The sequence below is a fragment of the Mesoplodon bidens genome (assembly GCF_964165515.1).
Source record: "Mesoplodon bidens genome assembly, chromosome: 3".
NCBI classification, from domain to species: domain Eukaryota; kingdom Metazoa; phylum Chordata; class Mammalia; order Artiodactyla; family Ziphiidae; genus Mesoplodon; species Mesoplodon bidens.
Genome location: NC_138178.1, coordinates 15,456,738 through 15,479,409, shown reverse-complemented (window position 1 = coordinate 15,479,409; position 22,672 = coordinate 15,456,738). Strand labels below are relative to the sequence as shown.

At 35.4% G+C, this 22,672-nt stretch overlaps 1 protein-coding gene across 1 annotated transcript in view; it reads left to right on the top strand.

The window, feature by feature from the left end:
• The window catches only part of MALRD1 (MAM and LDL receptor class A domain containing 1), a gene marked incomplete at both ends in the record, with an annotated part of 607,751 nt that overhangs the window by 500,537 nt on the left and 84,542 nt on the right, over nucleotides 1-22,672 (top strand). The window contains 3 exons of the mRNA XM_081226990.1: nucleotides 177-440; nucleotides 9,390-9,515; nucleotides 15,892-15,958. Coding sequence (XP_081083116.1) covers nucleotides 177-440; nucleotides 9,390-9,515; nucleotides 15,892-15,958 — 457 coding nt within the window. The remainder of the gene's footprint in view (nucleotides 1-176; nucleotides 441-9,389; nucleotides 9,516-15,891; nucleotides 15,959-22,672) is intronic.

Below are 22,672 nucleotides of genomic sequence, written 5' to 3'. Positions count from 1 at the left end.
TCTCTAATCATGTTGGCCTGTTTTGTTAGAGTTCATATTACTCCTAATAGAAAATTGATTTACTTAAATTAGCTAAATGTTTCATGTTTATGTGAGAATGAGAGTATCCTATAATGTTTCAACACTAGACAGAGAGATACCTCCCCTCATGTGAAAATGACTCACTCTCTTTTTAGGTCCTGTCACAATACAGCCGTCACCGTGTGAAGCTGATCAGTTTTCTTGTGCCTACACACTCCAGTGTGTGCCCCTCTCAGGGAAGTGTAATGGACAGGAAGACTGCATAGATGGATCTGATGAAATGGATTGTTCTCTCAGCCCCCCTCCTCAGCTCTGTGGTCAGATGAAGTTCCAGTGCTCTACCAACGAGTGTATCCCATCCTTTCTGCTATGTGATGGAGTGCCTGACTGTCACTTTAATGAAGACGAATCCGGCTGCTGTGAGTTATTTTCATTCACTCAGTGTGCCAGGGGAAAAATGCTGTTTGGAAATGATAGAGAGAACATGACAGATAAAACAAAGTTCTCTAGAGTGTTTCCATGATCGTATCATAAGTAACATAGTTGCTTGTGTTATACTGCTAAACAAAGCATATTGTCTTTGCTTAGCATTTCTGGAAACATTTTGTTGGTAGTCACACTAATCTCCGTTAAATGTGTGTGATTTCCTTTTTTATTTACAACTGGGTCATTCACGTAGGGGATGCTCTTATGTATCCATTATCTTTTTAACAAATGTTTGTGGGAATGGTTTGAAGACATGTAATTATAATTTCTTCCCACCATAAATGTTCATGAAGATGGCTCGAGCAAATGGGCAAATATCCATTGTAGTGAATAGATGTAGCAAGGGGAAGGACCTGGACCTGGGTAGATGTTATATCATTAGAGTTAATGCAGATGGGGGTCCGCCTGCCAGTGCGGGGGACGTGGGTTCGGGCCCTGGTCCAGGAGGATCCCGCATGCCGCCGAGCGGCTTGGCCCATGCGCCGTGGCGGCTGAGCCTGTGCTCTGGAGCCTGCCAGCCACAGCTGCAGAGCCTGCGTGCCACAGCTGCAGAGCCTGCGTGTCACAGCTGCTGGGGCCCATGCGCCTGGAGCCCATGCTCCATGGCAGGGGTGTTCGCCGCGGTCGGGGGCGCCATAGCGCCAGTGGCGGAGACTCAGCGCAGCCAAAGATAAAAAAAAAAAACAAAAAAAAAAAACGGAAAGAGTTAATGCAGAAGTAAATCTGTGGGACATTAGGGTTGACCTTATCACTTACTACCTGTACAATCTGGGCAACATTATTTGAGTCAGTCTTACCATCCATGTAATACCTAACTTACAGGGCTGTGAAGATTTGAGAGAATGCGTGTAAAATTCCCAGTCCTGCATCCGTCAACTTCTGTCTTTATTATAATTAGTCTATGTCAGATAGGGAAGGAAGAGTGTTAATTAAGTAATTATAAAAATTACACAAATTTTTAAGGTGAGCACATAATCATGGTGGAGTCAAAGCATCACTAACATTTTATCTAATTCCTTGTTTGCTTGGTTTCACATTATAACATACTGTATTTGGGCTGCAATGATAGAGCTCCATAAACCCTATGTTAGTGGCCACTTTTTTTTTGCGGGGGGGAGCAGTAAAGTTTGGAAGGTAACTGTAAGAGGGGGATATTGGGAGAAATAGAAGGGTATTTCAGTGCCCTGTTTTGTGTGGGCATCCAGAATTATGATAACTACTGGAAAAGATGTGAAGATGAATAAAGGAAAAGGAAGATGACTTTTGGATTTTTGAAGGTTTTAGCCTTAAATCAGTGAATTTCTTTTGCTGGTTTAGGTTTGGAGATTGGCTTTCTATCTCCCTGTTATTTCCGACATGTATATTCTTTCTATAATAAAGCCAATTTGTGAGGTCTTATAATATTTTCTTAGGAGCAAGTTAAATAAATGGAGGTGAATGAGGAAGAGGAAGCCAGGTTACTTATCCCTGTTCCCATCAAGGCTCTAATGGAATTTGGCTGATAGACATCAGATTAAGTTCAATATGGTCATATGGTATTTGACTTCAAATAACAATGCTATTTAAAGAGAAGCTTAGGAAGGTACTGTATCCTTATACTTTTAGACATATGTTGGAAAATTGGTGTTTGATGAGATAGCAATATGTGAAATTCTGCTTCTAAGGGGAAATAAGTCCACATTAGGAATAGACGGCATTGTAAAAGAATTGCTTCTCTCCATGTCCAAAATATTTATTGAGGTGGGACTCTGTAGGGAAAATTGCATGAAAATAAACCATGGACAAAATGCTAGAGCAAAATTACAGAATAAAAACAACTGATGGTGACAGTTTACCAAACAATTGAAAACATAACAGTTTTTTTTCCCTCCCTCTGGGCTCACCTATTTATTTAGAATGGTATTTTATAAACTCTCCTTCCTTCCCTCCTTCCTTCATTCATTCATTCACAAATCTTCATTAAGGATGTAATTTATGCCACATGTTGTATTGGACATTGATGATCCAGATGGACATGACATAGTACAAGCTCAGGTTGTTAGATACATTACATATTAGTGAAGGAGATTAGTGCTAGTTGGAATACCATGTGATAAGTTCTGTGACAGAGATAAAAACAGTGTTATTGAATAACATAGGGTACTCCCTAACTATGGTGCTAGGGAGTCTATAAATTTTAACAAGAAAAATGATTGCAGAGACAAATTTGGAAAGACAGGTAGTCATTAGGCAAGTAGAGATGCTTGATTCCAGTGGAGAATGTTCCAAGAATAGAGAAAAAGTTGTTTGATTGAAACATATTTCATATAACTAGAGTAGAGTTTGTGGTGCAGGGACTTTTGCAGAAATAGGTTGGGAGAGATAAGCAGGGACTAGGTCTTGAAGAGTCCACCCCATCATGCCAGGAAGAAGTGTTTAAGTAGTACATGGAATGGATTGCAGTGAGGATGCGGGACTGGTTAGGAGATGTTACAGTGGAAATATAAAGGGATTGAGTAGATTAATAGCATGAGGTAAGATTATGAATAGATTTAAGGGACATTCAAGTGAAGAGGAGGAGAAAGTAATCAAAAATAGTTTCCAAGTTTCTGATGTGGGCAACAAGATGGCTAATCAGCCATTCCTTGAGCTGGGAAAAATAGGAGAAGGACCTCTTAGGGTAAGAATGTGGCTTCATTTTTAAACATGTTGTATTTATGGTATCTGTGGCACATCCCTATGAAACGTTCAGGATGCGTTTATAAATGGATGTCTGGAGTTCAGGAATGAGCTAAAGGAAGATATATAAAGATACATAGCTATCAGCATACGATGATTCAAGCTGCGGATATAGATGAGATAATGGAGAGAGGAAAAAGCTAAGGTGGCAGACAGAATCCTAAGGAACACCTAAAGGACAGTTAAGAAAAACCAAACATCGAAAGACACAAAGATGTGGTCATAGACATAGGAGGGCAACCAAAAGAGAGTGATGATCTTAAATTAAAGGTAGAAAGCCTACATATCAGAGAGTATTCAAAGGTTCAAATGTTTCTGAGAGATCATGTAAGATTAGGGCTAAAATATACAGACTGGGAAAGAGCAAAAATGGTTGCTGGTGGTCTTGGAGCAAGAACATGCTTGGAGTGGTAGGGCAGAATTGTGATATCAGTCTTTTGTGGAGAAGATGGGAAATGGCAGAGGGAAACCGGCTACAGAGAACTTCAAGAAGTTGGCATTTTGAGTGGGGTATAGGCTAAAATAAGAGGTTTGGTTCTTTGGTTTGTTTGTTTTGTGAGGCTTGCACATATTTAAATGTTGTAGGAATAGAATTCTGAGAAGTTTGCAATTTTATGCAGGAAAATCGATAGCAATTGATATTTGAAAGCCTTTTATTCTTGCAAAAATACATGTTTAGTAATCAAAATGCTTAAACAAAGCATGTGATAAGTCCAAATTTAAAAATAATTCATATTTAATGTCCTTCCACTGGAAACAGGTTTTTTTTATAAACTGAAGTGATACTTTACCAAAAATATTTCCTTTCCCTAAAATAAATGGAAAAATAAGTATGGTTTAATTATATAGGAAAATAACACAAAACCAGGAACATTCTTCTCATTGATATTCCTCTGATAGCAATTTATTCATCAAGAAGATTTTGATTTCATCAGATGTATCAGTCAATATCCTAGCAAGAAATAGATGGCACATTGATATTGTATAATTTGAGATTGTTTTAATAAAGGGATTATTTATTAGGGAAATAATATGCATAAGGAAACCATAAGGAATAGTAACAGTGGGGCCTTTTATCATCCATAGAACAAAGGATGTGAAAGGAGGGAACAGTTGCCTGAATCTAGAGTCAAGGAGAGCTACTTGATAAAAGGAGTGGCATTTGGTTATGGAGCTGCTAACCAGTGGTAACCTCATAGTCTCTTCTCTCTGCATCATCCCCTTGCTGGTGCTACCTATCAACCAAACCCAACCAAAGCTAGAAGGCAAAGAATCACGTTGATGTATCCTTAGAGTCCAACCTGCCAGGGCTCAGAGCAGGGAGAGAAGATGGAGAATGGCTCAGGAGAGGCACATTATCCATCAATAATAGAGATAATGGGAAAAACAGATGGAGAAGTGGATAGTTTTCCTATTATCTAACTTTATGTTCCAGTAGTAGTCAATACGTCTTATCAAGTTGAGTGTCACTTCTGAAGATTGGGAATGGATCATGCTCCTAAGACTTGTGGATCAGCCTTTATCATCAACAGTTTTATTATTGGGCTTTCAATTTGTTAGCTATGATCTCAGCATCCTTTGGTGCTTCTCTATCACACTGTAAAGATGATCCTCTGCATTTGACAGCTTCTAACAAGAGTGTTCCTCAGTTTACTCAACATTAAAATCATAGAGATTAAGTTTTTTTTACAGAGGTATTGGAGAATTAAATGAATTAATATGGTAAAATGCATAATACAAATGTAATACATTATTATCCTTTCCACTTTAAATTATATTTATAGTTTTATTAAAATGATTTAAGCTGCTAAGATATTTCAATAAGAGTAGTGATTGGTTTTAGTTCAGGGATAGAATACATATCCATCCTACTCCATGCTACGTGTGTGTCTGCCTTGAAGGGCTTGTAGCCTTTATTCCCATGGCCAAGATCATAGTTTCTTTGCTGTTAGAAACCTTAATCTGCTACATACATGAGTTTCATTTTAGTAGTAAATGGATATACACCCATAGTCATACATGCCTTACTTTTTTGTATATTTCTTATACAGCAACTATAATCTTCAAAAGGGATTTTGCTTTATGGAAGTAACTCCAATGAGCCATTCATGAATTGTTTATCTTTAATGTATCATCTACCTGAGTGAATGAGCTAAAAGCCATAAAATTCTCTGTGTTACTTAGCTTATTTCAATTAGAAAGAGTATGAACCTCTAGGATGATGACAGATTGAAATAAGTATTTTTATATACATTAAACCACAATGTTTGAAAGAGAATGTGGCAAAAGTAGGTACTGTCCAGGGTAACATTTTGAAACCTGAGCTTCCTATAAATTTTATTTATAACTTATTTAGACTAATATTGGAAAATGTTTTTGTTGTGTATGTGTTAATAATGGAGGATAAAAAGAAATGAATGATTCCATTTGCTTTGCTGCATTCAATCCTTTGCTGTATAGGTGTCAATAAGTATTCATTGCATACATAATTTATTTTCAACCCACTTTTGAAAGGAAATTAATAAATACTAACTTTAATGTTATACAATTTAAAATGCCACAGAAACTAAGATTTTAGTTTCAAATTTCATAAAGTGAAAGGCCAATTTTTAACTATGTAAACTAAACTTTCAATAAAAAGGAAAAAGTAAAACTTTCTACAAATGAAACCATTTATTTTCTTAGATACTTTTTATGTGTCTCAATGCTGTTTGGGCCATAGGTGAGCATTTATACTGCTTACAAGTTAGAACTCTTCATTGTACAGTCAACTTGAAAATAAGCTCTCAGTCACACTGGAAATTAGGTTAAGGAATATGGATTGGATTAGTATTTCTGAGAGAAGAAGGGTCCAAAATAATGCTTTACAAGTAGATGAGTATCTATCATCTTTGTATACAAATTTTGACACATTATATTGTTTAAAACCATAAAACTATTATCTTGTATGGTCCCTCAGCTCCTTGCAATGAAAAACAATGATAAGAAAATATGTATACATACACATACATGGATATATTGAGGCATGTATATATTCACAGTTTCATTTTTTACAAACATCTCTTCATCTTATAAGAGTTGGAAAATTATTCTATTTCTTAGTTTACTTGGTTTGGAATATCATTTATCTTGTTGATGTATTACATATCCTAAAATTATGTCACCCTTTGGAAAAGCTTAAAGATCATCTCTTCTCCTGGCACCTTAGCCATTTCTACAATCCGGTTTCAGCCTCATTTTTTAGATTTGTCTGTCCTACTCTTCACACAAACTCCCCAGTCCAAGGCAAACTGCTTTTACTCACTGTTCTAGTATCAAACTTATTGATTCCCAATCTGTAGACTTGATCCCCACTCTGCTAAATGGCTATTCTCTAGAAACATTAAAATTTAAAACATATCTCAAGACTCTATTCTTACTTTCACCCTTTACAGACTTCCCTATACTAAAGGAATCTCTTATTTTTCTCATACTTATCTATACCAATGCTTTTCTAACTAAGTCTGGCTGTATGACATTTCTCTTATTATTATTTTGAACCATTAATCATTTTTGTGTTGTTATCTTGCTTTTGTTGCTGTATATGTTTTGGTTACTGTTTTTAAAAATTTCTCTCCTGCACTCACCAGTGGAAGTGCTAAGCATAATGTCTTACTTATAGTGGCACCTCAATAATATTTGTAGGTGTGAATTAATGTTCTAGCAGGAAGAATTGCTCAATGAGGAATATCACTTTAATTTTTCAGATCCAGCATTTTTAGTCAATGGAAATACATACTCTTTTTTTTTAAATTTTTATTGGAGTATAGCTGATTTACAATGTTGTGTTAGTTTCAGGTGTACAGCAAAGTGAATCAGTTATACATATACATATATCCACTCTTTTTTTAGATTCTTTTCCCATATAGGTCACTATAGATTATTGAGTAGAGTTCCCTGTGCTGTACAGTAGGTTCCTATTAGTTATCTATTTTATATATAGTAGTGTGTATCTGTCATCCCAATCTCCCAGTTTATCCCTCCCCCTCCTTATCCTCTGGTAACCATAAGTTTGTTTTCTATATCTGTGACTCTACTTCTGTTTTGTAAATAAGTTCATTTATATCCTTTTTAAAGATTCCACATGTAAGCGATATCATATGATATTTGGCTTTCTGTGTCCGACTTACTTCGCTCAGTATGACAATCTCTAGGTTCATCCATGTTGCTGCAAATGGCATTATTTTGTTCTTTTTATGCATGAGTAATATTCCACTGTATATATGTACCACATCTTTATCCATTCCTCTGTTGATGGACATTTAGTTTGCTTTCATGTCCTGGGTATTGTAAATAGTGCTGCAATGTACTTTGGGGTGCCTTAAAAAAAATTTTTATGTTCCACTTGACAATAAATTTTGATAGGTAGTTCTGAAACTGAACTTTGTCAGTAACCTATGATAACTCAAATAAACAACTCCTTCCAGCCCATAAATATATTTTAAAAAAAGAAAAATTTGGGGCTTCCCTGGTGGCGCAGTGGTTGAGAGTCTGCCTGCTGATGCAGGGGACGTGGGTTCATGCCCGGACTGGGAAGATCCTACATGCCGCGGAGCGGCTGGGCCCGTGAGCCATGGCCGCTGGGCCTGCGCGTCCGGAGCCTGTGCTCTGCAGCGGGAGAGGCCACAGCAGTGAGAGGCCCGCGTACTGCAAAAAAAAAAAAAAAAAAAAGCAAGAAAAATTTGTGACCGAACTGACAAAATCTGTGCAAGACCCATGCATGGGGATATTTACTCCTGAGTCTTCTAAACTATCAATTTAGCTTGAGAAATGTGAACTTAATTGTCTTTATTCTAGTAGAAGTAACTTTCCAGATCAATCCTTTTTAAATTTTTGGCAATAGGTTTGGGTTATAATATTCAAATAAGATATTGTATATGAAACCATTAAGTACATCAGAGAGAAGCAGAGATATTCTTGTTGAACTTAGGGTAAGTGCCAGAAAGCCCTGGCTCTTCACTGCTGCCTTCCACATATCTCTGCAGAACCCCAGGGCTCAAAGAAACAGGAATAGAAATGCAGCTTAGATCAATATCATTATTATTTAGTGCTTTTGAAACGATCCAGAAATCCTGACAAGATGGTGCAGTAGGTTCATTCTTTGACACTTTCCCTCTACTCCAAACACATAACAATGCTAGATAGAAGAAATGACCCTAAAAAGGCTCAGGGACATGATTAATATAGGGCTGGAACAAAACTGGAATAGAACCAAGCCTGCTGGTTTGCAGGTTCTGAAGCAAACAGGAGACTGGAGATGCATGATGGTGGCCTGGAATGAAGGGTTCTGGTTTAGCCCTAACTCGTAAAAGGAGTGTAGAACAGTCCACTGCCTTACAGGAAGTTATAATCCTGGAAAGACTAGAGAACAAGAGGGAGGAACACAAGAAAACAGTTACAGAACTAAGGGTAGCATCCAAGAGAAGTCAAGTACTTTGCAGAAAACTAGATTGCCATTGAACTGTCAGTATCATTGATGGGTTCATTGATAAGGACAATTTTCTGAAACAACCAAAGTCCTATGCACAAGACGTATGCTTGTCCCTTGAAATCAAGCCAACAAGAGACTCTGAAATTAGTAAAATACCTACATCATGTATTGGCAATGCTATAAAGGCACATACTCATATTACCTCGGGCTGCAGTGATCTACATCACTACCCAGATCTAACAGATACCCAGTGACTACCCATGACTTATAACCCAGTTGGAAATGGATGAACATTCAAACAAATTACAGTCTCTGTTAGTTCAGTTGCACATAATATAGAGATGTTAGGGGAGCAACAGAAGTACAAAGAGATCTGCCTTGATATTAAAGTTGACTCTAGTCTAAAATCAGTTTGGACTATATAGTACATACAGTGCATTTTATACACACATACACGAATAATACTACATAATGCACAACTGGGAGATGATTCTATTGACAAACTTTTTGTGAAGAAAATTTTAATTTAATAAATTTCAATTTAATAAATTGAAGTTTCCTTCACCAAGAACTCTAATATATAGTTTAAATGTAGGGCTAGAAAAATGAGGGGTAAAACAATAAACTGTCTTATTATTTTATTAGAAGAAATTTGTTTTTTAAAAACAGTGATAATTATTGTTCTTTTTTTCAGCCAATGAAAATTGTTCTGATGGAGCTTTGATGTGTGCCTCTTCTAACAGCTGTATACCAGTACACAAACGCTGTGATGGTTTTGCCGACTGCATGGATTTCCAAACTGATGAGTCCAGCTGCTTAGGTAATGTATATCCATTAAAATATTCTTTGTAATATAAGCCAATAACTTAACCTGCACACAATAAAAATATTAAAACTTGAAATTCTAAATAATATCAAGCATAGAATAATTGAATTACTATTATTGGTTTTGGGGCAGGAAGAATGTTAACATTAATTTGCTACATTTATAAAAAATGTACAAGTATATAATATAATGAATTCATGTATACTCTACATAAACCATGTTCATGAAATTAAAATCAAACCATTTTAATTTAATATAATATAACTTAACATCATTAGCATTTAATAATCTCTTCTATGCAAATTGCTGGTTTCTATAATAGGGAAACCCCTACACAATCTAATATGTTATTACATTTTTTAAATTGTAATTTTTTCTCACTTCTTCATAAGAGTTCCCTATTTGCATGATCTAGTCATGCTTAAAAGTCAATTTATTTAACTTCAGACTAACTTTTAAACATTTTTCTTTCTTCTGACCCTAGAACATTTATAAGATCTGATAATGTGTTTTTGTGATTATACTTTTGTCAAAACGGCTTTAATAATCTCTAATTTATTATAGCCTATTGTTAACATCTCTCCTGAGTAATTGAATTTATTTCATGCAGGAGATATATAAAATAAAAGATAGTTAGGGGCAATGTAAACATCACAACTAAACAATAATATAAATTGGTGATAAAGATGTATTCAATCATATTTTCTAAATAAATTGGGGATATTTCATATCAAAACTAGGAAATAATATATTTTTTGTATCTTTCAAGATAGAAGAATGTTAAAAGTGACAAAAGCATGATAATTCAAATAAAATCATAGTGCAAAAAAATCTTTTTTTTATGCTACTAAAAATGAGTACTTGTGCAGCACTGAATTTTATGAGTACAAAGGGAAATCAAGAAGTACACAAATCTGATTCCATAAAATACGTGAAGATGAATGCTCTTTGGCATTACTTCTCTACTATGCATGCTTATACATCAGATTAGATACCCGAAAGGAAATTCTGTTATTCTCTTCAGAGAGTAAGAAAGATATTAATGAGATAATTCCATTCTTTGAAACTATTAAGACACAGCACTTATGTCCAGTACCCAAATGTATTTACATAAAAATGAGGTTTTCTTCGGGATAGACCTATTTGAGAAAAAATATATTGTAACATGTTATGGTTCATTGTCTGCTTTGACATGTTCTATATTTAAAAATATGAAGAAACAGAAAACAGAAGACCTGTCACTCATCCTGCATGATAGACAACCTATAGGTAATAATATAGAACACATTTTTGTTGTCCATCATTTCTGTCACTCACCAATTCATTTAGTTCATTTACAAAGTATAGGTCATATTGCCACAGCTATTGGGTTAAAATGAAATAAAGAACTAGTGAAACAGTTCTCAGAAATAAGATCCATATTACATTATGCATTCTCTTATTTATATTTTCTATGCTTTTTAGTTTGTCAATCAAATATAAAGTTACTGTTTTTAAGAAAGCATTTAAGCCTCATCCATGATGTGCCCATGCACATTCCATCTTCCTCTCTCTTTTCAAGCATCATATTCTTTTAAGGTCAGCATTTCATAGACATTTATGAGGCCAGTCCTTACAGCATCCAGTAATTCTCCCAGTGGTCACACAACAGATGGTGAGCATCTGGTCTCCCCTCACCTCAAGGTTTAAGTCATTAACAAAAACATCAAGCTCAGGCATTGCATGAGTGCTGCAGGTTAAGTATATTTCAATGAGTCCTATCTATTCCCAAATTACATTAAAAAGGCATATTATTTGCAACTTTTGGTTGCTTAGGCAACAGAAGATTATTGAACAGGATACATCCGAGTTAATGTAAATTGAAAGTCTTTTTCCAGTCATTTGCAGTAGTAGAGATTAATAAAGGTTATGTTAAGGTGATACTATAATTATGATAATCACCTATTTGAAGGAGAATTAGGGAAAGTCACTAAAAATATACAATTATAGGATGAGATATTATTAACTTAATATATGAATAATAACAATATAGTTTAATAAAGTTTCAGAAGTTTTTGAAAACCAAACCAAAACATAACACAAAACTTCTCATACAAGTACTGTGAAGCTACTTCAAGTTTCTGAAATATGGTTAATCCCTCCTGCAGTTCTTGTGCTGGTATTTCAAGATAAACAGTCTGTGCCCACTAGGAATTTGGTTTGCTGCACAGGCTTCTGGTGAACTCTTATAATCCATAGAGCTCCTGAAACTACATGCAGTTTATTGTGTATATATATATATATATTTAATCCGTGACAATGCATAAATACCATACAATTCAAAAGGGTTCTTGATCCCATAATATCAAGAAACACAAGGGGTGATAGAAATTCTGAACTGAATAATTATTTGACATTTTTATACTAACAGGCTTTAGAATTAGAGGACCAGAGTTTAGTTGAATATCTGATGCTCCCTTGCTATTAACTTGAGCAAATTATATTATTGACCAGTTCCTTCCTCTGTAAAAAAAAAAAAAAAAGGGTAAGTATGGGATATACCACATAATATTGTGAGGGATAAATGAAGTAACAACAGTAAAACTCTTGGGAGAGTCTCTGACATAGAGCAAGTCTTCAGTAAACAGTAGTGGTGATGATGATCACGATGATAGAAGAGGGAAAATAAAAGAAAGAGAATAATTTGGAGAGAGAGCAGTGGTAATAGAAATTAGGTTTCATGGCAAACTCAAAGAACCTCCAAATATAGAGAGATGGATGAGAACAATCATTTAATACTTTATGCATACCATTCACTAGTGTAAAATTGTTATAAATAAATTTAATTTTATCCTCCCAACACTCCTATAAAAAAGGTCATCCTCACTTTAAACATGATGAACCTTATACCTAAAATACCTAGCCCAACGACAACACAAAACTCATTAACTAAACCGAGTATCACAGAGGGAAAAACCAGGACTCACATGATTATCAGTCTTCCCAACAGTCCAGCATGGAATAGCCATCACTTCCCTAGTCTCTATGCAATTTAGAAGGAAAAGAAATAAAATATATATATTTTTGTGTGTGCCTAACTGCAAATTATTTAGATTTAAGCTCAAAAGTTACTTTTGTTTTTATACTGATCACTTGTCCAGCTTATATGTGTTTTTCTTCTCGTCCAAAGTAACACACCAGAGTGGGATTGAATGTGAATCCTTTACGGAATGATATTTCCATGTAGTTAACTGTGAGTCCTATTGGCTTCCAGACACATGCTCATAATAACAAATTCAAGAGGGTACAAGGTAGTGAGACAATAATAGTGCTAATTCTAATATTACACTTATGGATTTCTAGGTCCCAACCATTACCTACTAAAAGTCTCTTCATTACCAGCTAGTGTACCCATGTCTTTCCCCATTTCATCTGCTCTCTGCTGTAAATTGTTTTGAGTAGATTAAAGATGAAAATACTTGTACTGTGTCTTTCCGTCTTCTGGATAAAGAACCTGGGTCTCAGGCAGAAACTTAGAAAAACTTCTCGCAGAGATAATCTACAAATCTTCTGTCCACCCAAACACCAGGATTCACGCTTTATTGCAGCCAATGCCTGTGTTCTTTCCACTGTGCTCCACTATCTCATGCAAGAAAATACATATTTAGATTCCCACAGAATCATTCTGATGTAAAGCAAGCATCAAAGCAATTTTTAATGACCCCAGAAAAAAATGTGCTGCTGTGTATATTTTGATGTTATGCAGTATCAGACACTCTACTGATTTTTTGCTAAAACACGACTCTTATCTGAGGAAGATTAAAATTGTACCTAAGACCCAAAGTAACCATAAAATGGTTTCTCTAACAAGGTATGTATCTATTTATGCTTTATCATATCGATGGGCTATTTTTAGTCAGACCAGCTAATTTCTTGTTTGTGAAGGAAGTTTCACATTTGCTCTGTTCAGCTGAGTCTGCCCCCAAAGCCTAAGGGGTGTGGCTCTTTACACTCATCTCCAGCACTGCACTTCCCTCTTACAGTTAAATGGGAAGATTTGAGGAATGCAAGATGGGAAATATACCCCTGGGAAAGCAAAACACTGAAAACTTTTGAAGCAAACAAGATACGAAATACATGGTATATTTCAAGTTTTTTCCCAAAATGCACCCTCCCTCCTTCCCTATTTTCCTCTTTCCTAATGCCTCTTGTATCCCCTTCTGAACATTCAGAGACTGGCATGACAATCTGACTCTCTTGAGACACCCTATCCTCCCACGTTTTCCTTCAATGAATATTGCCTACATAATGTTTCTATTTTTCCTCTTTACTTTCCTACTATGCCTCACGATCATCATTCTTCCTTCACCCAAGTAAATGGCTTCTCTCTGTGTGTTAATATTTCATCTTGGCTTCAGACCTACAAATCCTGCCCACTGAATACTCCCACTTGGATGTCCCTTAGGCACCTACAACACAGCATCTTTCCCTTTAAAATCTTCCTTTCCCATAAATCCCCCAACTCAAGGAATCAAGCCATCAATTAACCAGTAGCCCAGTCAGAAATCTGAACATCATCCTTCCTTGACTTTCCCAAATAATTACCAAGATGTTTCAATCCCAACATTTAAATATCTTATAAATTCCCACAACTGTGAATGCTCCCACCCCATCCCTTTCATTCAGGCATTCCTGGATTGCTACAAAAGACTTAACTGTGTTCTCAGATTTTACTCTTGGCCCTTCTGTTGATTGTAAACTCTCTAGCCAGAATTATCTTTCTAAAGCACAAAGCATACTACTTCCCTTCTTAAAATCCTGGGCTCCTAGGATAAATTTTAAACTCTTCACTGAACCCAGATGATCTGGTCCCTGTGTGTCTCTGACCTTCTCTCATACTTACTATAATTCATATTGCCAACAGTCTGACCAGGCTGAACTTCCCTCGGTTTCTCAAGTACACCACACTCTCTTCTTATGCCTCTGTGTCTCTATGCTTACCTTTACACACAGGTATGCACACACACACACACACACACACACACACACACCTGCCCAAATAAAAGTTTTTCTGGAAAGCTTTTCCTTATTCCCCAAATTTGACTTATGTGCTCTGCTTGGTGTTCCCATTACCCTTGTTACATTCATCCCAAATTAGACTACTTTTAATACTGTATTTTAATCCCCTTGTCACTTTTTTTGCATCCTCCATGAAGGTGGAAGGTCAGTGAGAGCAGAGACTGTTGCTATATCATTTTTAGATCAACATTTCTTAAACACATACTATGAGCCTAGTGTTCTAACATTCTCAACAACCCTGTGAGATAGGTACTGTTTTTAACCCTGTTTAACAGAGAGAAACCTGAGGCACAGAGAGATTAGTTACCTTACTCGGTATTACACAGCTAATAAATTGAGCTGAAATTTCAACTCAGGTGGTCTGGCTCCAGCGCCCGCAGCCTTAACAGCTGTGTAAGCTTCCTGTATTATTTATCATTCCATATCCAGTGCCTAGCTGAGTGCCAGACATCAAACAGGGACTCAGAATAGATGTGTTGAATTACAAATTAAAGGCAGTGTAGGTTTCCATCAAGTACTAGAGTCATGGTAGCCCAACCAGGGAAGAATGGTCTCCTATAAGAGAGGAGGTGTTAAAAAAAGCCAAGAAGAGTAACTAGGGGATTAAGTAAGGAAATTGACAGGTCTTAATGGATCAGGACTTTGTAGTGACAACACAAGGAGACAGTGTAGAGGAAAGAGTTGAAATCACTAATCATTTCTACAACCTTGACTACGTGAAACTATTTAGCTTCTTTTTAACTTATAAACAAACCACCTTTGAAAATAAATGTTCGTGCTAACCTAGAACTCAGGAATGATACGAGCAGCAAAATAAGCAGGGCCGGGGCATCGAGGATCCATTTGAGCTGTGCTGACATCTGTCACGGACGTGGAGCTAGGACAAGAGCGTGCACACGAGTGACATCTTATCAAAATGACAGTCACCCATGCAAAGCATTTGTCTGCCGTGGTACAGTGACAGCAGTGTGGAGCTGAAGAAATGTTTCAGTAAAGAAAACATTTCAGTGTAATCGCAAATATGTCATGAAGACATTCTAATAAGTAGATTGTACCTAATCCATGGGAGAAAAAAAGTCTCTGTGGTCAAGCACTGCGCATGTAAGGAGAATGAACACGTCCAGGACAGCAGGCAGCATCGAACAAATTTGGGGGGTACAGGAAAGTAACCCAAAAGAATTCTGTGCTTTTAGCAATTAGAAGCAATTTACTCTCCATGATTAGATTTAATGCAACGACTAACAGTAATACATTCTCCTTCTTCCTAGTAATATTTATAATTAACTGTGGGTTTTCGGATGCTTCGTTTTAGAGTGTCCAAGAGGTTACTGCAGAAATGGTGGGACTTGTGTACTGGAGGAAAACGGTCCTATGTGTCGGTAAGAACCATTGCCTTTTATTTTTTTTAACATGTATTGTTGTCGTCTTATTTTTCTTGAGGCTGATCTAATGAATGAACATGTGGTTATTAAGGTAAAAATAGTGGATAATGACACCATTTACACTTATCTGTCTGAATAAGAGAAAGGAAGATGTGAGTGTATTTTAGAAAAATATCAGTTATTTCACATGATTTTATGTCTCTCAACATTTTATATTGTATGGGACATATGGCTTTAATAATACTCATTATTCCTTTTTTTAATATTTACATAAGGTTATAAAAATGTTTTATATGGGTATCATAAAAGCTTTTTCCGGTTTTTTCAGTGGATGCTTATGAGTAGCTAAAGTTAAGGTACAGATAAGGAATATACTTGCATACTTAAAGCAAAAATAAACAAAAACAGTCCTTGTGATTTCTTCTGGGAATTAGTTATACTGCATATCAAAGATGGCTTGATTTTATTTTTCTCTCACCCTTTAGGAAATTGTGCAAACTGTTTCATAAATTCTAAAGGAAATGATGCATATTCCATTATATTTGTGTTTATGACTTGTTAATCTAACAGACCAATGGATATATTACCTTGCTTATTAGAGAAATGGTTTCAGGTTGATACTCAAGTCATAACAAAGCATGCAGAAGTATCTGGAAAAAAGCTGATTAATGGTTGTTTAGATTCTTATATCCTTCTGAGTCAACATTCATATTTTAGGAAAAGTTGTTTATCCCTAAAAATAGCAAAAACCTCTACCAAGTAAAACAACAACAAGAAATTTTATGATGAAATATAACACTGTTTTAACATTGTTGAAATGGAAATATTAATGGGTTTCTCAAAGTATTTGGCTCTCAAGTGCACTACATAATTTATCTCACAACATCTTAGCAAAATTATACTTTTCCCTTTATCGGTTTCCATGGAAATTAACTTACCACAAACTATAACTTGATGGAAATACAGAATACGTAATATTAATTTCTAAAAATCTCCTGGAAGAAATTGAGAATGATGGCGTAAATGTTTATTAAACATCAACTGAGTGGGTCATGTTATTTAGTGTCAGCTGTTTACAGTAAGGACATTTGAACCTTTGTCTTCTCTAACCCTGTTGGTTAAACAAGAAAGCTCCCCACTGTAGCTAGTCTCAGCTGAGCAAGCAAAGAGTTTTGCGTTCTTGGCAACATCCTCATGTACTTAAATAAACTTTAAAAATTGAAATCCAGATGGTGATGTTCAAAACTTCTTTCTCTCAAGTGAGAAAACTCTAATGTGGGGAGAAGATGTGACAGGAGGATTGACAGAGAGATGGACCAAAGAAAGGAAATTAATGCAGCAAAATGTATAAAGGAATTCACTAACCAGAAAGCTAATGAAGTATTTTAATATGTTACTTTTGATAGTAAATAATACTTTGCAAATAGCTAAATAACTGTAATTACCATCAAAATAACTGTCTGGACTGAGTGCTATCTGCTATGTAGGGGTGAAAAAAAAAAGACTTTTGAACATTTTTTTCCATAGTATAATATGGTAGTCTCTTCATTTCAAATTTTTATTTCTTTAAATTGTGAACTGCAAAAGTGATACATGCGTATTGCAATAAAATTTTTTAAAAGCATAAAATAGTGTATGAGGCAAAAAGTAGAAATCCCAACACCTAAATCCTACTCTCGAGTAGTATGGCTTATATCCATATGGCTTTCCTTTCACAAACATACACACACGAGTGCACATTTATTTCTTACCGAAATGTGAATTACACTTTGCAATATACTTTGTGCTGTGTTTTTTTTAATCTCTTCATGAAATATCATGCTGTTCTTCCACATCAGTAAACATGACTCTAGATCCACTACTTACCAGCTGTCTTATATTGGGTAAATCCCTCAATCTGACTGTGTTTCTGCTTCTTCTTTGGTAAAATAGAGAAAATAACAGCACTTACCTCATAGAGCAGTTATGAGATTTAAAGGGGTTAGTATATGTAAGACATTCTGCACAGAGCCAGACACATAAAAGATATTATAGGAATGCTAGCCATCAGTATTACTGATTACTGTTTTATGCTGTGTAGTATACAGTATTTAATATATGGGCTTGTCATCATTTAATTAACACCATTAATCCTACTATAGGTTATTTGCTTCTTTTTTGTTTTTAATAAATTTATTTTATTTATTTTTTGGGGCTGCGTTGGGTCCTCGTTGCTGTGTGCGGGCTTTCTCTAGTTGTGGCGAGCAAGGGCTACTCTTCGTTGCGGTGCACGGGCTTCTCACTGCGGTGGTTTCTCTTGTTGTGGAGCACAGGCTGTAGGCTCGTGGGCTTCGTAGTTGCAGCACACAGGCTCCGTAGTTGTGACTCGCAGGCTCTAGAGTGCAGGCTCAGTAGTTGTGGCTCACGGGCTTAGTCGCTCTGCGGCATGTGGGATCTTCACAGACCAGGGATGGAACACGTGTTCCCTGCATTGGCAGGCGGATTCTTAACCACTGTGCCACCAGGGAAGTCCCGGTCATTTGGTTCTTGAATATTTTGTTTCACAGTATCTTGCAATACCCATCCTTTGACTTATCCTTGCACAATTCCTTACTTTAAGCATAATGTATCTTAATGAAATGCCAAATAATGATGAAATTATTTCTAATTGCACTTAGTGTCAGATTCATTTCCAGTTAAATTTAGTGTCCAGTTCAGGTACTCATTTTTGGATTTAGGGTTAAGTGAAGACAGCTTTAGAATATAGTTTCAGAGTAACTATAGGGCACTGTGGAAAGGTTTTGGCTTTATGTCAAGCCCTATTCTCTTATTCCCAAGAGTGGGAATTCATTGTCTTTGACACCCAAAGAAGTAAGGACAGAACGCCAAAGCCCACCTCTCATCCAGGCCATTGTGAATACAAGAATTTCATGGTTTCCTGAGGAAGCCTCTCACAAAAACCTTGGATTTCCTCTTGGAATCTAAGGGTGTATCTATAATCCAGAGGAGAGAGAATTTATAAGGTCATTTGTGTTTCTGGGAGCTTGTAATTATCCACAAGAGTAGAAACTACTAGGTGAACCATGGTTTTCCATTACTTGAGAAACATTGACAGCTTGGCATGTTTGAGGGCTGAAGACGCAAACCGTGAGCCGAAAGAGGTAAATTATTCCTCACTTAAGGAGGCTCGATCATTCTTTCAATTATACCAATATGTTTATTAGAAAAATAGAGTGAGCTATGTAATATAAATTCCAAATTAATATGGAGGGTAGGAAAGAGGTTACAGGAAAGAAAAGAAAAGAAGTTAGCCAGGCTAAAAGAGAGACATAGGAAACAACATCAGATTTAAAATACATATATAATTACATACATATATAGAATTTTACTATATATATTTATTTCATATATATTCTTATTACATAAACATTTTATATTATATTTATATTTCATGCATAATTTCATTTTAAACAAGAAATATATCTAGAAGAAAGACTGAAACAAAAGGTAAGAAAAAATGATTTGGCTAATAAAAATATAAAAATACACAGTAATGACCTTATTAATATCAAAAACCCCACAGAATTATAGTATGAGCACATTTTTAAAAGTCTATATCATTAAATTAAAATGATACACTCTAAAAAGTTACAACAGATAAAAATCTCTATGTATCAAATGACATAGTAACAAAATACAGAAAGCAAGAATTCCTAGATATCCAAAAGAAATAAAAAACAGACGGGTGACAAAAGAAAATACGTTTTGGAAATTTTAAATACCATTTCTAGGAAACCCTTATATTAGAAAGGCACTTTAACCTGGAATTTAAAAGGCAATAAAAATGGTAATTTCTCATTTCTTACCTTCTCTACATGGGAGTATTTGAGAGTGAATTACCCTTTTTCTTTACCTGATTTTGGGGATATCACTGGCCATCACTCTCACTTTTTGTTACTTGTTCCTCCTCTTTCCCGAAATATTGTAGTGCTCCAATCCTCAGTGCTTGAAATTCTTCTCTTTTCTTCCTACCCTCACTTACTATATGATCTCATCTAAGTTTGGGTTAATTTATTGGCTTTGAATACAATTTATCAGCAGCCCAAACCTATTCCACTAAATTCCACATTCTTAAATTCAGTCCCCAAAAAGACACCAGATCACATCTGGATATCTAATAGGCATCACAAATTTAACATGTCCAAAAAGATCTTTTGCCTTGACAGGCCATCTTCTCCTCTTTCTCCAAGCTTTGCACACACTGTTCCCTCTGCCTAGAGTTTTCTTTTTCTACCTTATTTTCCCAAAGGATGCCTTTTAATGCTTAAGATCCAATATAAATGGCATTTTCTCTGGGAATGCTTTCACATACCAACCAGGAAGAATGGCTCATTGCTCCTTCTGGGCTCCGCTATTGCTTCCCTCATTATGTTTTTTTACAAGTGTTTGTTTTACGAAATTACCTATTTAAAACCTGCCCTACCTATCCTATTAAGAAATATGTTTCCAATGAAATTTTATTTTTTATGACTATCAAAATTTGTTTTTCCCAATTTTTACTAGTTCTATATGTAAGGATAAGCTCTTAGACAGTTATGCTCACTGAAAATTTTAAAAAATAATCTATAATATGAAGGATAATAATCAGTTGGAAAGGGAAATCAAAATACTAGTTTAAGGAGGAAAAGGAACTATTAAAAATTCTAAATATTAAAGGCAAATGTCTTCATGTATTTTTGTTGGAAGATGATGTGTATCCAATCACTATGGTATTTACATTTCAGTGTCTACATTTGAGTGGTCTAAGAGTTTTATTTATAGTAGCCTGGAGAGTGCATACTTTGCAATTTCTTAAAGTTAAGATGAAAAAAATTTAACTTTGACTTAAAATTAAAGGGACTACAAAGCTTTTTCAAAAATTCTTTTGGGGTGTGTGGGCAAACATTTTGAAGACCATTGTCTTCAAAAGGTATGTTTTCTATACCTTTTCATGACTAGTACCAAATTCATACCTGACATTGTAAGAACCATTTGAATGATATATTGAATGAAGGATGAACAAATGAATACAAATAGAAAGTTCTGAAGTTTCAAGGAAAAATATCAATACTTTTAAACATGTTCTTAAATTATTGATATGAGCATATGGCCTCACCATAACCCACAGTATCAACCACAGAGGAACTATTGGGTACTTTCTATGTGTGCTGCAAGAAGTATTGGATTGGCCAAAAGGTTTGTTTGGGTTTTTCCATAACATCTTATGGAGAAACCCAAACGAACCTTTTGGCCAACCCAATATATTGAGTGAGCCTATGATGTGCTCATTATACTAAAAAGAAATTACTCTCCAGTTTGTAGGACAGCATGGATACCAAAAAAGAAAAATGTCACCCATTAAAGAAACTCTGGGAATTCTACAATGACAGAAGAGGGTGCCCTTAAACTAGGAATCTTGTAAACTACCTCACTATAGCCCTAGGCTTGAAATGAAGAATAAATGCAATTTCCATCTCTACAAAACCACGGTTTAAAATAAATTTTAGCTTATGAACACTCTCCTTCCCCCACCAAAAAAAGAAAGAAAGAGAAAAAGGATGAAAGAAGGAAATAAAGAAAGAGAAAGAAAGATGAAGCAAAAGAAGAAAATACTCTAAGATCCCAACTCCAAAGTGAATTAAATATTGTCAGAAAAAACATTTAGGGATATTGGAAAAAAATTCTTAATTGAGAAATTCAAAGTCTAAGTACAAATGGACAACAAAATAGTAAGAATCGAATAAGAATCAATGGAACTCAGGAAAGAAATTAAATAAAAAAGAAAGAAAGACTAAATTACAGTTCTCCCAAGGGAGGACATATTCAAATTAAATTTATTACGGAATTGTGAACAAAGGTGGGGAAATAACCAAGGGAATGAAAATGAGATAAAGTAAAAAGAATCAAAGAGAAAGTATTTGAAGTGGAAGACATAGAATATGGATGTACAGTTGACCCTTGTACAACATGGATTTGAACTGCACACAACTTATATGCAGATTATAAGTCCACTTATATGCAGATTTTTTCCAAAAAAATATGCACTACAGTGCAACACGTTTCATGAATGCTTGGATCTGAGGATGTGGAACTTCAGATACAGAGGGCTGACTGTAAAGTTATGCATGGATTTTCAACTGTGCAGGAGTTGGAGTTTTTAAACCCCAAGTTGTTCAAAGATCAACTGCAGTTTGAGTCCCTAAAAAGGAAAAACAAAACAATGGAACAGAATTAATATTTAAAGCTATAATCCAAGAAAACTTTCAGCAATGAAAGAAAACCTGAATTTACATAATGAAAGGGCCAACAGTTACCTGGGAAATTTGACACAAACCTAGCAACTCCAAGATATATCCTAGTAAAAATATTAAGCTCTAAACCAAAGAAAAATATCCTCATGACCTCTAGGGAAAAAGAACAAATAATAAGGAAAATGGATTAGTCAAGCATTAGACTTGTGAAAGCAGAGAGCCAAAGAAACCTATTATGATTTTCTCCAGGGTTTTAAGAAAAAGTCTTAAGTCTTTTCAAAAAAAAGCATTAAGGAAAATATGCATTGATATCCAATTGATGCTTCCTTCATATTATAAAATATAAATTCTTTATTCCTAAATTCAGCCTCTTAATATAGAATCACAAAAGGCATTTCCATGAAGATGTTAGGAACAAGGCACATATGACCACTATCTTCAC